Genomic DNA, 17,255 nt, shown 5'->3' on the forward strand with positions numbered 1-17,255 from the left:
TTCCCATAAGTTGGGGCTTGTTTTCGACGTCTTATAGGCAAACTCTTCTATCTAAAGGTCAGGCTGCCATTCGTGGGCTAGTAGCAGAGGGTCGTCGCTTGGCCAACTCTATGATGGGACCTTATCGCCAGGATATGTTGGCAAGATGCGATCGTGTGGAGCAACTAGCAGGACAGCTTGCGGAGATGGCATCACGGGGTGAAGGAGACACACCCCAGGCACGCGCTGTGGCTGCTCAGCTGCAGGATGCGCTGAAGGTAATTGCACTTAATTGCTGCTTTTGTGCTAACTATAAGCCCACTCTTTTTACATAGTTTTGTTCGTTACATGATTTGCAGCTTTTTACCTTTTTGTGTAAATATAAGTAGCTGTAGCGAACTTGGGAGAACTTGTATATTCTTATTGTGGACAATGTTCCCTTGCACCCTGTAAAGGATTTGAAGGGGAAAATGCAGGAGGTGATGACACAAGAGGTGTCTGATGTTTTTAGTGACACTACTACTCCTATCAAACTCCTAGCCGTGGCAGCCACTTCTCCTCCTGACGCACACAACAGAGAAGAGGTTAGTTATAACCTAGACCTCCATTTGTCACAGGTGCTGTAATACATGCCAAATTTGTTTCTTATGCTCTTCTATAACATGGAAACAGGTCTTTGAAGAGAGAGCTGCCAACTTTGAGAACCACGCAGCTCGCCTGGGAGCCACGGCGGAGAAAGCAGCAGCTGTGGGATCGGCTAATAAATCCACTGTGGAAGGGATACAAGCAGCTGTGAAGTCCTCCAGGGAGCTAACCCCTCAGGTTTGTTACAAAGACTTAAATGTGTAATAATATGCTATTCATAAGACTTCACCTATTTTCTTCAAGGGGGTTACTGTGTTCGCTTGTCGAGCTTATTATTGACTAGAGTACCATTTAGTTTGTCTCTGTCCCATGACCATCATATCTCCTACCCGAAAACTTTTGTAAATCGTGTGTTGTAATCCTGCAAAATACAATAGATGGGGCCTAGTGACAAGTAGTGATAAATAAAACCACAATCATATTTTTTTACACAGCTAGGAGTGCCATAAATTCCTTGTGCAGCTTTCACTGCAAGGTCTACTGTGCAATATTCTAATATTGTGAGAGACATAACGAGGCGCAGCTCGTGAGGAACACTATCTGTAATTTAGTTAATGTTGCTTGCAACATGGGTGATAGATGAGATACCAGAGAAGTTGCTAGCGCTTTGCGCCAGGGCAGAAGCCATATCTGTGAGCTTATCCCGACGCCTTACTGGAGGCTGTATCAGCCCTACAGTCAGCAGATCATACCAGTGCTGGTCACCCACAGACTGGTAGAGATTGTACTTGCACTCGTTAGCTTATTCTTGCCCAGCGAAATTAGAAGCAGTGGGAACCGAATTGCCCAGTAAGTACTTCTCCAGCAACGGTCCTTGCTTACTCTTAGAGGTTTATTTACTAAAGGGTAGCTTGTTAATGCCTCCACTTCCTGGCATGCTTAAGCCACTTTGTTTAAAAAGGCAATGCTTTTACTAGCAAAACACCTCTTTGCATTGCACTTTTAAATATTTGAATTAAACATGCCCAGAAGCGTCAGCTTTTACAAGCCACTGCTTACTAAATAAACCCTTTATACTCTACCTTAATGTTTGTGCTATGGCTCTTTGGGATGGGATGTGTGAATGCTCTTTAACTCATTTGTTGGACATGTTTTTAAAAGACTCATAATCTTGTTTACTGAAACAGGTTTTCAACTGATTTCTCTTAGTTAACACATTTTGTAAAATCCTGCTTTCACTCCAGTTATTAACCTCTGCTATATTCATGGCTGGCTTAACTGTAGGCGTCCATGAATGGGGAATGGAACACAGACATATGCTATACCTGAGGATAAGTTGGTATTGCCAGAAAACATTCACTGATATTCACTTTCCGTGTAATGCAGGAAACCGTTAAGAACATCAGAGATTCTTCTGCTTCTAGCCTAGTTGTTCCCAAATGGGCTTTACCTTCATTGACAATGCCTGGTAAAGGCCTCTCGTCACTGTGTTCAAAATAACTCTTACTTTTTTGTTTTGTTTAATAGACTGTTTGTGTTACTTGTAGGTTGTGTCTGCTGCTCGCATTCTGTTGAGTAACCCTGGGAACCAGGCTGCCTATGAGCATTTTGAAACCATGAAAAATCAGTGGATTGATAATGTGGAGAAGATGACAGGTGCACATAATGTGAATTTTATTGAGAATTGTTTCTGTAAACCGAAACTGCTTGCTTTTTTATTACCTTTTTTAAAATTTAAAATTCCTCTTTCTGTTCTTCTTCATTTTGCACACTCTTTATGTCCCAGGCCTGGTAGATGAAGCCATTGACACAAGGTCACTGTTGGATGCATCAGAAGAAGCAATCAAGAAAGATATCGACAAATGTAAGGTGGCCATGGCCAATATGCAGCCCCAAATGTTGGTTGCTGGAGCTACCAGTATTGCTCGCCGTGCAAACCGCATTTTGTTGGTGGCCAAAAAGGAGGTGGAGAACTCTGAGGATCCAAAATTCCGTGAGGCCGTAAAGAATGCGTCAGACGAACTCAGTAAAACCATATCTCCAATGGTTTTGGAGGCCAAAGCTGTAGCAGGCAACATTTCTGACCCAGGTAAACAGTCAGACATATGACACAAAATAGTTTCTCCTAATATAACTCCTAATAAGCTCTGTGCCATTAAGCCAGGAATTCTTACCCTATTCTGCCTGTGACCTAAAATTATATGTGTTTAGCCTCAGACATAACTTCCTTTTAACTACTGTTTTCTATAAAATGTAATGAATAAGAAGTTTGAGAGCTTGTACACAAATGATTATGTAAACCATATTTTCAGGCTTGTTGCTTAGGTCAGAGGTTCTCAAACGCGGTCCTCAAGGCACCCCAACGGACAAGGTTTTAAGTTTATCCATGCTTGGCAACAGGTGACTTAATTAGTACCTCGGTCAATTTTATTTAACCTGGACCATTGGGGTGCCTTGAGGACCATGTTAAAGAACCTCTGGCTTAGGTTAAGAAACAGAACTAAAGATACTTTTTGTGATGTAAATTAACTTAATGGATGGCAAACACTGGGCCTGATTTAGAGATGGACACTATGCACAGACGCTGCAACTTTGTACACAGTGGCTATGTAGTAATTTGCTAATGCTGCAGGAAGTTCCTTGGGTAAACGGACACCTCCTGCCGGCTTCTCAGCTCCGCAGCTGCATCTAAAGACTCCACATTAGACTATCTGCCTAAACATTGGCCATCATGAGTAACATGAGGGTAACTAAGGATGGCCGGTGATTTCATGCTGCCAAGGCCAATGAAACTGCGTTTAAGGACACAGTCACTGGTTTCGGCATGCCTAGAAAACGGAGCACACGCACCCCGTTTTCTCTAACGTCCTAAGTGGATGCTGGGGACTCCGTAAGGACCATGGGGATTAGCGGCTCCGCAGGAGACTGGGCACAACTATAAAGAAAGCTTTTAGACTACTGGTGTGCACTGGCTCCTCCCACTAAGACCCTCCTCCAGACCCCAGTTAGATTCTTGTGCCCGGCTGAGCTGGATGCACACTAGGGGCTCTCCTGAGCACCTAGAAAGAAAGTATATTTAGGTTTTTTATTTTCAGTGAGATCTGCTGGCAACAGACTCACTGCAGCGAGGGACTAAGGGGAGAAGAAGCGAACCTACCTAACAGGTGGTAGTTTGGGCTTCTTAGGCTACTGGACACCATTAGCTCCAGAGGGATCGACCGCAGGACCCGACTTTGGTGTTCGTTCCCGGAGCCGCGCCGCCGCCCCCCTTACAGAGCCAGAAGCACGAAGAAGGTCCGGAAAATCGGCGGCAGAAGACTTCGGTCTTCACCAAGGTAGCGCACAGCACTGCAGCTGTGCGCCATTGCTCCTCATGTATACCTCACACTTCGGTCACTGATGGGTGCAGGGCGCTGGGGGGGAAGGGGCGCCCTGAGGGCAATAAATAACACCTTGGCTGGCAAAATATACATCATATATAGTCCCAGAGGCTATATAGATGTAAAATTACCCCTGCCAGTATTACAGAAAAAGCGGGAGAAAGTCTGCCGAAAAGGGGCGGGGCTTCTCCCTCAGCACACTGGCGCCATTTTTCCCTCACAGTTCCGCTGGAAGGAAGCTCCCTGGCTCTCCCCTGCAGTCTAAGAATACTACAGAAGGGTAAAAAAGAGAGGGGGGGCACTAAATTTAGGCGCAATATATATATATATATATATATATATATATATAAAAAGCAGCTATAGGGAAAACACTCATTGATAGTGGGATCCCAGTGTTATATAGCGCTCTGGTGTGTGCTGGCATACTCTCTCTCTGTCTCCCCAAAGGGCTTTGTGGGGTCCTGTCCTCTGTCAGAGCATTCCCTGTGTGTTTGCGGTGTGTCGGTACGGCTGTGTTGACATGTTTGATGAGGCTTATGTGGAGGCGGAGCAGATGCCTGTAAATGTGATGTCACCCCCTGCGGGGTCGACACCTGAGTGGATGGTGCTGTGGAAGGAATTACGTGATAGTGTCGACTCCTTACATAAAAGGTTTGACGACATACCTAATGTGGGACAGCCGGCTCCTCAGCCTGTGCCTGCCCAGGCGTCTCAAAAACCATCAGGGGCTCTAAAACGCCCGCTACCTCAGATGGTTGACACAGAAGTCGACACGGATACTGACTCCAGTGTCGACGACGAAGAGACTAATGTAATTCCAGTAGGGCCACACGTTACATGATTGAGGCAATGAAAAATTTGTTGCACATTTCTGATGTTACCCCCGGTACCACAAAAAAGGGTATAATGTTTGGAGAAAAAAAACTACCAGTAGCTTTTCCTCCATCTGAAGAGTTAAATGAAGTGTGTGAAGAAGCGTGGGCTTCCCCTGATAAAAAGATGGTAATTTCTAAGAGGTTACTAATGGCGTACCCTTTACCGCCAGAGGATAGGTCACGCTGGGAAACATCCCCTAGGGTGGATAAAGCGCTCACACGCTTGTCAAAGAAGGTGGCACTACCGTCTCTGGATACGGCCGCCCTGAAGGAATCTGCTGATAGAAAGCAGGAGGCTATCCTGAAATCTATATATACACACACAGGTGTGATACTGAGACCGGCTATAGCTTCAGCCTGGATGTGCAGCGCTGCTGCTGCGTGGTCAGATTCCCTGTCAGAAAATATAGATACCCTAGACAGGGACACTATTTTGCTAAACGTAGAGCATATAAAAGACGCACTTTTATACATGAGGGATGCACAGAGGGATATTTGCCGGCTGGCATCCAAAATTAGTGCAATGTCCATTTCTGCCAGGAGAGGGTTATGGACTCGGCAGTGGACAGGTGATGCAGATTCCAAACGACACATGGAAGTTCTGCCTTATAAGGGTGAGGAATTGTTCGGGGATGGTCTCTCGGACCTTGTTTCCACAGCAACAGCTGGGAAGTCTACATTTTTACCCCATGTTCCCTCACAACCAAAGAAAGCACCGTATTATCAGGTACAGTCCTTTCGGCCCAATAGGGGCAAGCGGGTTAAAGGCGCGTCCTTTCTGCCCAGAGGCAGAGGTAGAGGGAAAAAGCTGCAGCATACAGCCAGTTCCCAGGAGCAAAAGTCCTCCCCCGCTTCCTCTAAGTCCACAGCATGACGCTGGGGCTCCACAGGCGGAGCCAGGTACGGTGGGGGCCCGTCTCAAAAATTTCAGCAATCAGTGGGCTCGCTCACGGGTGGATCCCTGGATCCTTCAAGTAGTATCTCAGGGGTACAAACTGGAATTCGAGACGTCTCCCCCCCCGCCGTTTCCTCAAATCTGTCTTGCCAACCACTCTTTCAGGCAGGGATGCAGTGTTACAGGCAATTCAAAAGCTGTATTCACAACAAGTGATAGTAAAGAGGCCCCTACTTCAACAAGGAAGGGGTTACTATTCCACAATGTTTGTGGTACCGAAACCGTACGGTTCGGTGAGACCCATTTTAAATTTGAAATCCTTGAACACATATATAAAAAAATTCAAGTTCAAGATGGAATCGCTCAGGGCGGTTATTGCAAGCCTGGACGAGGGAGATTACATGGTATCGCTGGACATCAAGGATGCTTACCTACATGTCCCCATTTACCATCCTCACCAGGAGTACCTCAGGTTTGTGGTACAAGATTGTCATTACCAATTCCAGACGTTGCCGTTCGGTCTCTCCACGGCTCCGAGGGTCTTTACCAAGGTAATGGCGGAAATGATGATACTCCTTCGAAGGAAGGGAGTTTTAATTATCCCGTACTTGGACGATCTCCTGATAAAGGCGAGGTTCAGAGAGCAGTTGTTAGTAGGGGTAGCACTATCTCGGGAAGTGCTACAACAGCACAGCTGGATTCTAAACATTCCAAAGTCACAGCTGGTCCCTACGACACGCCTGCTGTTCCTAGGGATGGTTCTGGATACAGAACAGAGAAAAGTGTTCCTCCTGGAGGAAAAGGCCAAGGAGCTGTCATCTCTAGTCAAAGGCTTCTTAAAACCAAAACAGGTGTCGGTGCATCATTGCACGCGGATCCTGGGAAAAATGGTAGCTTCCTACGAAGCGATTCCATTCGGCAGGTTTCATGCAAGAACCTTTCAGTGGGACCTGTTGGACAAGTGGTCCGGATCGCATCTTCAGATGCATCGTCTGATAACCCTGTCTCCGAGGACAAGGGTGTCTCTGCTGTGGTGGCTGCAGAGTGCTCATCTTCAAGAGGGCCGCAGATTCGGCATACAGGACTGGGTCCTGGTGACCACGGATGCCAGCCTTCGAGGCTGGGGAGCAGTCACACAGGGAAGAAACTTCCAAGGACTATGGTCAAGTCAGGAGACTTCCCTGCACATAAATATTCTGGAACTAAGGGCCATTTACAATGCCCTAAGTCAGGCAAAACCCCTGCTTCAAAACCAGCCGGTACTGATCCAGTCAGACAACATCACGGCGGTCGCCCATGTAAATCGACAGGGCGGCACGAGAAGCAGGACGGCGATGGCAGAAGCCACAAGGATTCTCAGATGGGCGGAAAATCACGTGTTAGCACTGTCAGCAGTGTTCATTCCGGGAGTGGACAACTGGGAAGCAGACTTCCTCAGCAGGCACGACCTCCACCCGGGAGAGTGGGGACTTCATCCAGAAGTCTTTCAAATGATTGTAAACCAGTGGGAAAGACCACAGGTGGACATGATGGCGTCCCGCCTAAACAAAAAGCTAGAAAAATATTGCGCCAGGTCGAGAGACCCGCAGGCGATAGCCGTGGACGCTCTGGTAACACCGTGGGTGTACCGATCGGTTTATGTGTTCCCTCCTCTTCCTCTCATACCAAAGGTACTGAGGATAGTAAGGAGAAGAGGAGTAAGAACTATACTCATTGTTCCGGATTGGCCAAGAAGAGCGTGGTATCCGGTACTTCAAGAAATGATGTCAGAGGACCCATGGCCTCTACCGCTCAGACAGGACCTGCTGCAGCAGGGGCCCTGTCTGTTCCAAGACTTACCGCGGCTGCGTTTGACGGCATGGCGGTTGAACACCGGATCCTGAAGGAAAAGGGCATTCCGGAGGAAGTCATTCCTACGCTGATAAAAGCTAGGAAAGAAGTAACCGCAAACCATTATCACCGCATATGGCGAAAATATGTTGCGTGGTGTGAGGCCAGGAAGGCCCCAACGGAAGAATTTCAGCTGGGCCGGTTCCTGCATTTCCTACAGTCAGGGGTGACTATGGGCCTTAAATTGGGTTCCATTAAGGTCCAGATTTCGGCTCTATCGATTTTCTTCCAGAGAGAATTGGCTTCACTACCTGAAGTTCAGACTTTTGTTAAGGGAGTGCTGCATATTCAGCCCCCTTTTGTGCCTCCAGTGGCACCTTGGGATCTCAACGTGGTGTTGGATTTCCTAAAGTCACATTGGTTTGAGCCACTGAAAACCGTGGATTTGAAATATCTCACGTGGAAAGTGGTCATGTTGTTGGCCTTTGCCTCGGCCAGGCGTGTTTCAGAATTGGCGGCTTTGTCATGTAAAAGCCCTTATCTGATTTTCCATATGGATAGGGCAGAATTGAGGACTCGTCCCCAGTTTCTCCCCAAAGTGGTATCGGCTTTTCATCTGAACCAACCTATCGTGGTGCCTGCGGCTACAAATGACTTGGAGGCTTCCAAGTTGTTGGATGTAGTCAGGGCCCCAAAAATTTATGTTTCCAGGACAGCTGGAGTCAGGAAGACTGACTCGCTCTTTATCCTGTATGCGCCCAACAAGTTGGGTGCACTTGCTTCTAAGCAGACTATTGCTCGCTGGATCTGTAGTACGATTCAGCTTGCACATTCTGCGGCTGGACTGCCGCATCCTAATTCAGTGAAAGCCCATTCCACGAGGAAAGTGGGCTCTTCTTGGGCGGCTGCCCGAGGGGTCTCGGCTCTTCAACTTTGCCGAGCTGCTACTTGGTCAGGGGCAAACACGTTTGCAAAATTCTACAAATTTGATACCCTGGCTGAGGAGGACCTTGAGTTCTCTCATTCGGTGCTGCAGAGTCATCCGCACTCTCCCGCCCGTTTGGGAGCTTTGGTATAATCCCCATGGTCCTTACGGAGTCCCCAGCATCCACTTAGGACGTTAGAGAAAATAAGAATTTACTCACCGGTAATTCTATTTCTCATAGTCCGTAGTGGATGCTGGGCGCCCATCCCAAGTGCGGATTGTCTGCAATACTTGTATATAGTTATTGCTTAACTAAAGGGTTATTGTTGAGCTATCTGTTGAGAGGCTCAGTTGTTATCATGCTGTTAACTGGGTATTGTATCACGAGTTATACGGTGTGATTGGTGTGGCTGGTATGAGTCTTACCCGGGATTCAAAATCCTTCCTAATTGTGTCAGCTCTTCCGGGCACAGTATCCTAACTGAGGTCTGGAGGAGGGTCTTAGTGGGAGGAGCCAGTGCACACCAGTAGTCTAAAAGCTTTCTTTATAGTTGTGCGCAGTCTCCTGCGGAGCCGCTAATCCCCATGGTCCTTACGGAGTCCCCAGCATCCACTACGGACTACGAGAAATAGATTTACCGGTGAGTAAAATCTTATTTCTCTATCGTCCTAGTGGATGCTGGGGTTCCTGAAAGGACCATGGGGAATAGCGGCTCCGCAGGAGACAGGGCACAAAAAGTAAAGCTTTTCCAGATCAGGTGGTGTGCACTGGCTCCTCCCCCTATGACCCTCCTCCAGACTCCAGTTAGATTTTTGTGCCCGGCCGAGAAGGGTGCAATTCTAGGTGGCTCTCATAAAGAGCTGCTTAGAGAAAGTTTAGCGTAGGTTTTTTATTTTACAGTGATTCCTGCTGGCAACAGGATCACTGCAACGAGGGACAGAGGGGAGAAGAAGTGAACTCACCTGCGTGCAGGATGGATTGGTTTCTTGGCTACTGGACATCAGCTCCAGAGGGACGATCACAGGTACAGCCTGGATGGTCACCGGAGCCGCGCCGCCGGCCCCCTTGCAGATGCTGAAGTAAGAAGAGGTCCAGAATCGGCGGCTGAAGACTCCTGCAGTCTTCTAAAGGTAGCGCACAGCACTGCAGCTGTGCGCCATTTTCCTCTCAGCACACTTCACACGCAGTCACTGAGGGTGCAGGGCGCTGGGGGGGGGCGCCCTGGGAGGCAAATGTAAACCTATATAAAGGCTAAAAATACCTCACATATAGCCCCCAGAGGCTATATGGAGATATTTAACCCCTGCCTGTATTCACAAAATAGCGGGAGACGAGCCCGCCGAAAAAGGGGCGGGGCCTATCTCCTCAGCACACGGCGCCATTTCCTCTCACAGCTCCGCTGGTCAGGACGGCTCCCAGGTCTCTCCCCTGCACTGCACTACAGAAACAGGGTAAAACAGAGAGGGGGGGCAAATTTAATGGCAATATCTTGATATATATAAAGCAGCTATAAGGGAGCACTTATTATAAGGCTATCCCTGTCATATATAGCGTTTTTTGGTGTGTGCTGGCAGACTCTCCCTCTGTCTCCCCAAAGGGCTAGTGGGTCCTGTCTTCGTTTAGAGCATTCCCTGTGTGTCTGCTGTGTGTCGGTACGTGTGTGTCGACATGTATGAGGACGATATTGGTGTGGAGGCGGAGCAATTGCCAAATATGGGGATGTCACCTCCTAGGGGGTCGACACCAGAATGGATGCCTTTATTTATGGAATTACGGGATAGTGTCAACACGCTAAAGCAGTCGTTTGACGACATGAGGCGGCCGGACAATCAATTAGTGCCTGTCCAGGCGCCTCAAACACCGTCAGGGGCTGTAAAACGCCCTTTGCCTCAGTCGGTCGACACAGACCCAGACACAGGCACTGATTCCAGTGGTGACGGTGACGAATCAACCGTATTTTCCAGTAGGGCCACACGTTATATGATTTTGGCAATGAAGGAGGCGTTACATTTAGCTGATACTACAGGTACCACTAAACAGGGTATTATGTGGGGTGTGAAAAAACTACCTATAGTTTTTCCTGAATCAGAAGAATTAAATGACGTGTGTGATGAAGCGTGGGTTGCCCCTGATAAAAAGCTGATAATTTCAAAGAAATTATTGGCATTATACCCTTTCCCGCCAGAGGTTAGGGAGCGCTGGGAAACACCTCCTAGGGTGGACAAGGCGCTAACACGCTTATCAAAACAAGTGGCGTTACCTTCTCCTGAGACGGCCGCACTTAAAGATCCATCAGATAGGAGGATGGAAAATATCCAAAAAAGTATATACACACATGCAGGTGTTATACTACGACCAGCTATAGCGACTGCCTGGATGTGCAGTGCTGGGGTAGTTTGGTCAGAGTCCCTGATTGAAAATATTGATACCCTGGACAGGGACAATATTTTACTGTCGTTAGAACAAATAAAGGATGCATTTCTTTATATGCGTGATGCACAGAGGGATATCTGCACACTGGCATCACGGGTAAGTGCTATGTCCATTTCGGCCAGAAGAGCTTTATGGACGCGACAGTGGACAGGCGATGCGGATTCAAAACGGCATATGGAAGTTTTGCCGTATAAAGGGGAGGAGTTATTTGGAGTCGGTCTATCAGATTTGGTGGCCACGGCTACAGCCGGGAAATCCACCTTTCTACCTCAAGTCACTCCCCAACAAAAAAAGGCACCGACTTTTCAACCGCAGCCCTTTCGTTCCTTTAAAAATAAGAGAGCAAAGGGCTATTCATATCTGCCACGAGGCAGAGGTCGAGGGAAGAAACAGCAACAGGCAGCTCCTTCCCAGGAACAGAAGCCCTCCCCGGCTTCTACAAAAGCCTCAGCATGACGCTGGGGCTTCTCAAGCGGACTCGGGGACGGTGGGAGGTCGTCTCAAAAATTACAGCGCGCAGTGGGCTCACTCGCAGGTAGATCCCTGGATCCTGCAGATAATATCTCAGGGGTACAGGTTGGAATTAGAGACAGATCCACCTCGCCGTTTCCTGAAGTCTGCTTTACCAACGTCCCCTTCCGAAAGGGAGACGGTTTTGGAAGCCATTCACAAGCTGTACTCTCAGCAGGTGATAGTCAAGGTACCTCTTCTACAACAAGGGAAGGGGTATTATTCCACTCTATTTGTGGTACCGAAGCCGGATGGCTCGGTAAGGCCTATTCTAAATCTGAAGTCCTTGAACCTGTACATAAAGAAGTTCAAGTTCAAGATGGAGTCACTCAGAGCAGTGATAGCGAACCTGGAAGAAGGGGACTTTATGGTATCCTTGGACATCAAGGATGCGTATCTTCACGTTCCAATTTACCCCTCACACCAGGGGTACCTCAGGTTCGTTGTACAAAACTGTCACTATCAGTTTCAGACGCTGCCGTTTGGTTTGTCCACGGCACCTCGGGTCTTTACAAAGGTAATGGCCGAGATGATGATTCTTCTTCGAAGAAAAGGCGTATTAATTATCCCATACTTGGACGATCTCCTAATAAGGGCAAGGTCCAGAGAACAGCTAGAGATGGGATTAGCAATATCTCAAGAGGTGCTAAAGCAGCACGGATGGATTCTGAATATTCCAAAATCCCAATTAATGCCGACAACTCGTCTGCTGTTCTTAGGGATGATTCTGGACACGGTTCAGAAAAAGGTTTTTCTTCCCGAGGAAAAAGCCAAGGAGTTTTCCGACCTGGTCAGGAATCTCCTAAAACCAGGAAAGGTGTCTGTACATCAATGCACGCATCTTCAGATGCACCTGCGGATAACCCTGTCTCCAAGGACAAGGGTATCTCTTCTGTGGTGGTTGCAGAGGGCTCATCTATTGGAGGGCCGCAGATTCGGCATACAGGATTGGATCCTGGTGACCACGGACGCCAGCCTGAGAGGCTGGGGAGCAGTCACACAAGGAAGAAACTTCCAGGGAGTGTGGTCGAGCCTGGAAAAGTCTCTTCACATAAACATTCTGGAACTAAGAGCAATCTACAATGCTCTAAGCCAGGCGGAACCTCTGCTTCAAGGAAGACCGGTGTTGATCCAGTCGGACAACATCACGGCAGTCGCCCATGTAAACAGACAGGGCGGCACAAGAAGCAGGAGTGCAATGGCAGAAGCTGCCAGGATCCTTCGCTGGGCGGAGAATCACGTGATAGCACTGTCAGCAGTGTTCATCCCGGGAGTGGACAACTGGGAAGCAGACTTCCTCAGCAGACACGATCTTCACCCGGGAGAGTGGGGACTTCATCCAGAAGTTTTCCACATGCTAATAAACCGTTGGGAAAGACCAATGGTGGACATGATGGCGTCTCGCCTCAACAAAAAACTGGACAGGTATTGCGCCAGGTCAAGAGATCCGCAGGCAATAGCTGTGGACGCGCTGGTAACACCTTGGGTGTACCAGTCGGTGTATGTGTTTCCTCCTCTGCCTCTCATACCAAAGGTATTGAGAATCATACGGCAAAGCGGAGTAAGAACGATACTAGTGGCTCCGGATTGGCCAAGAAGGTCTTGGTACCCGGAACTTCAAGAGATGGTCACGGACGATCCGTGGCCTCTACCTCTAAGACAGGACCTGCTTCAGCAGGGACCGTGTCTATTCCAAGACTTACCGCGGCTGCGTTTGACGGCATGGCGGTTGAACGCCAGATCCTAAAAGGAAAAGGCATTCCAGAAGAAGTCATTCCTACCTTGATTAAGGCAAGAAAGGAAGTCACCGCGAAGCATTATCACCGCATTTGGCGGAAATATGTTGCGTGGTGCGAGGATCGGAGTGCTCCGACGGAGGAATTTCAACTGGGTCGTTTCCTACATTTCCTGCAATCAGGATTGTCTATGGGTCTCAAATTGGGATCTATTAAGGTTCAAATTTCGGCCCTGTCAATATTCTTCCAAAAAGAATTGGCCTCAGTTCCTGAGGTCCAGACTTTTGTCAAAGGAGTACTGCATATACAGCCTCCTGTGGTGCCTCCGGTGGCACCGTGGGATCTAAATGTAGTTTTAGATTTCCTCAAATCCCATTGGTTTGAACCACTAAAAAATGTGGATTTGAAATATCTCACATGGAAAGTGACTATGTTACTGGCCCTGGCGTCCGCCAGGAGAGTATCTGAACTGGCGGCTTTATCTTATAAAAGCCCTTATTTAATTTTCCATTCGGATAGGGCAGAGCTGCGGACGCGTCCGCATTTTCTCCCTAAGGTGGTATCAGCGTTTCACCTGAACCAGCCTATTGTAGTGCCTGCGGCTACAAGCGACTTGGAGGACTCCAAGTTGTTGGACGTTGTCAGAGCTTTAAAAATATACATTTCAAGGACGGCTGGAGTCAGAAAATCTGACTCGCTGTTTATACTGTATGCACCCAACAAGTTGGGTGCGCCTGCTTCTAAGCAGTCGATTGCTCGTTGGATTTGTAACAAAATTCAACTTGCACATTCTGTGGCAGGCCTGCCACAGCCTAAATCTGTTAAGGCCCATTCCACAAGGAAGGTGGGCTCATCTTGGGCGGCTGCCCGAGGGGTCTCGGCATTACAACTCTGCCGAGCAGCTACGTGGTCAGGGGAGAACACGTTTGTAAAATTCTACAAATTTGATACCCTGGCAAAGGAGGACCTGGAGTTCTCTCATTCGGTGCTGCAGAGTCATCCGCACTCTCCCGCCCGTTTGGGAGCTTTGGTATAATCCCCATGGTCCTTTCAGGAACCCCAGCATCCACTAGGACGATAGAGAAAATAAGAATTTACTTACCGATAATTCTATTTCTCGGAGTCCGTAGTGGATGCTGGGCGCCCATCCCAAGTGCGGATTATCTGCAATACTTGTACATAGTTATTGTTAACTAATTCGGGTTATTGTTTAGGGAGCCATCTTTCAGAGGCTCCTCTGTTATCATACTGTTAACTGGGTTTAGATCACAAGTTGTACGGTGTGATTGGTGTGGCTGGTATGAGTCTTACCCGGGATTCAAAATCCTCCCTTATTGTGTACGCTCGTCCGGGCACAGTACCTAACTGGAGTCTGGAGGAGGGTCATAGGGGGAGGAGCCAGTGCACACCACCTGATCTGGAAAAGCTTTACTTTTTGTGCCCTGTCTCCTGCGGAGCCGCTATTCCCCATGGTCCTTTCCGGAACCCCAGCATCCACTACGGACTCCGAGAAATAGAATTATCGGTAAGTAAATTCTTATTTTTTCTCCCATTTAAATTGTTGCCGTCTGCGCACACACAATTCACATTCTGCGCATGCGAGTATCGCCTAACATTGGAGATGTACAGAAACCATCAGGTTTACGTACATCTCTGAATTAGGCCTTCTTCTACTTTCAAAGTATTGTTACTTTATATTTTCTTTTTTATAATAATAATTATTATTAGTTTTTTTTATTTTTCTTATGTGGTTTTATATTAGATATAAAATTTTTTATTGTGAAATAACTCCTTTATGTATGTTGTGCGATATGGGAATAACAATCTTGTAATTGAAATATTTTACATAATAATTTTAATACGGCTCTCCTCAGAAACTGCAAATGTGGAATAAAATTAGACTTTCTCCCAAATGACCTATACACAGGACAAGCTTTCAAAGGTACTAGGAAGGGTGCTTGTGTAGGGTTGGCAGCCTAATATCCCTTTATGCCCAAAACACCAATGCCAGGTTTTATATAGGTTTATAAATAACTTCGTTCCTCTCCCAATTCACCCCTGCTCAGACATTGGTTTCACTGGACATTTATCAAAAGATAAAGTAAACAAAGTGCTTGAATGGCTCCTATTCAGTGCTCTCTGTACAACTGGTGTTCTGTACGTTGTTGGGGTTTTTTTTGTTGTTTTTTTTTTGTTATTGCAGTTTTCTACTTTTGTTATTTAGACAACATATCATTAATGCCACTTGTTTCCTCACACACAGGTATAACAAATTGAGAAGCTTCTCACCCCATTAGCTACATGAGGTGAAGGAAGCTCCTAAAGTACAATTAGATGCAGCAGATGCTTATTTTTGCAAGTGGGATCCACCTCCCTTGCTTCCATGGCAATAGAGCATATGTTATAAACAGGTGCATGGCATACTATTACAGAGTCAGAAAAACTATTTCTGGAATACAAGATGCTTGGTGCTAGGGGTTTAATCTGCTCTGTCCATATCCAGCAGAGCTAGGTAATAAATTGGTATCTGTTACAGAGCATCAAAAGTATTTGCAAGTCTACACGAGTTGGAACAATCGCATCTCCGTGTAGCCCTCCCTAGTCTTCTTTCTTGCCCACCATGCTGTTCTTGGCTGCTTATGACATCCTCCCACCTCCCCCTCCCCCTCCATCCACTTGTGCTACTCATAACAACCCAAAATTTCCCACCCATAAAGAACTTTCATCCTTACTGTAATCATTCCACTTTTGACGCACCCATTTTTATATGCACTCTCCAACAAACTGGCCTCCATTCATGAGCCATTGCTGTTTAATTTCGTTACTGAAACTTGTCTATCCTCCTCTGCAGTAGATACCACTGCAACTTTTCTCCGACGTTGGTCCCTTACATGTTCAGAGTCATTCCCATGGAACCATCCCTCTCCTTTTCTTTCAAACTCCATTACTATCTGCTATACCACCACATAACGTTCAGTCTCCTTGAAACACTAATTTCTCTTACGTCCTAGAGGATGCTGGGGACTCCGTAAGGACCATGGGATATAGATGGGCTCCGCAGGAGATATGGGCACTATAAAGAACTTTAGAATGGGTCTGGACTGGCTCCTCCCTCTATGCCTCTCCACCAGACCTCAGTTAGATCCTGTGCCCAGAGGAGATTGGGTGCATTACAGGGAGCTCTCCTGAGTTTCTCTGATAAAGAATTTTGTTAGTTTTTTTATTTTCAGGGAGCAACAGGCTCCCTGCATCGTGGGACTGAGGAGAGAGAAGCAGACCTACTTAAGTGATAGGCACTGCTTCTTAGGCTACTGGACACCATTAGCTCCAGAGGGAGTCGGAACGCAGGTCTCCCCTCGCTGTTCGTCCCAGAGCCGCGTCGCCGTCGTCCTCGCAGAGCCGGAAGATAGAAGCCGGGTGAGTATAAGAAGGAAAGAAGACTTCAAGGCGGCAGAAGACTTCAGATCTTCACTGAGGTAAGCGCGCAGCGGTAACGCTGCGCGCCATTGCTCCCACACACTACACACACTAGCAGGCACTGATGGGTGCAGGGCGCAGGGGAGGCGCCCTGGGCAGCAATAAAAACCTCTAAATCTGGCATTATACGGTTAGACACTGCGGAGGCAGTAATTCTATAAATCCCCCGCCAGTTTTGTGATACTTTCAGCGGAACCGAAGCCCGCCGCTGGAGAGGGCAGAGCTTGGTCCCTCAGCACTAACCAGCGCCATTTTCTCCACAGAGATCTGCAGAGAAGCTGGCTCCCCGGTCTCTCCCCTGCTGAACACTGTGAGACAGGGCTGAAAAGAGGAGGGGGGGCACTTGTAAGGCGCAGTGAGTGTATTAACACAGTGATTAAGATAAAAGCGCTAGTATCTGGGAGATTATTTTCCAGTGTCAGTTGGCGCTGGGTGTGTGCTGGCATACTCTCTCTCTGTCTCTCCAAAGGGCCTTATTGGGGAACTGTCTCCTTATTACTATATCCCTGTGTGTGTTGGGGTGTCGGTACAAGTGTGTCGGCATGTCTGATGCGGAAGGCTCAGCTAAGGAGGAGGTGGAGCAGATGATTGTGGTGTCTCCGTCGGCAACGCCGACTCATGATTGGATG

The 17,255-nt window shown here is 47.6% G+C and overlaps 1 protein-coding gene across 2 annotated transcripts in view; it reads left to right on the top strand.

Annotated features, from left to right (window-relative positions):
• Window positions 1-17,255, top strand: part of VCL (vinculin) — a 135,533-nt gene that overhangs the window by 82,296 nt on the left and 35,982 nt on the right. For both annotated transcript variants that reach the window (XM_063958645.1, XM_063958646.1), the window contains exons 12-16: window positions 58-257; window positions 435-563; window positions 652-801; window positions 2,112-2,220; window positions 2,351-2,653. In XM_063958645.1, the coding sequence (XP_063814715.1) occupies window positions 58-257; window positions 435-563; window positions 652-801; window positions 2,112-2,220; window positions 2,351-2,653 (891 nt within the window). The remainder of the gene's footprint in view (window positions 1-57; window positions 258-434; window positions 564-651; window positions 802-2,111; window positions 2,221-2,350; window positions 2,654-17,255) is intronic.

The sequence above is a fragment of the Pseudophryne corroboree genome, chromosome 3 (genome assembly GCF_028390025.1).
Source record: "Pseudophryne corroboree isolate aPseCor3 chromosome 3, aPseCor3.hap2, whole genome shotgun sequence".
NCBI classification, from domain to species: domain Eukaryota; kingdom Metazoa; phylum Chordata; class Amphibia; order Anura; family Myobatrachidae; genus Pseudophryne; species Pseudophryne corroboree.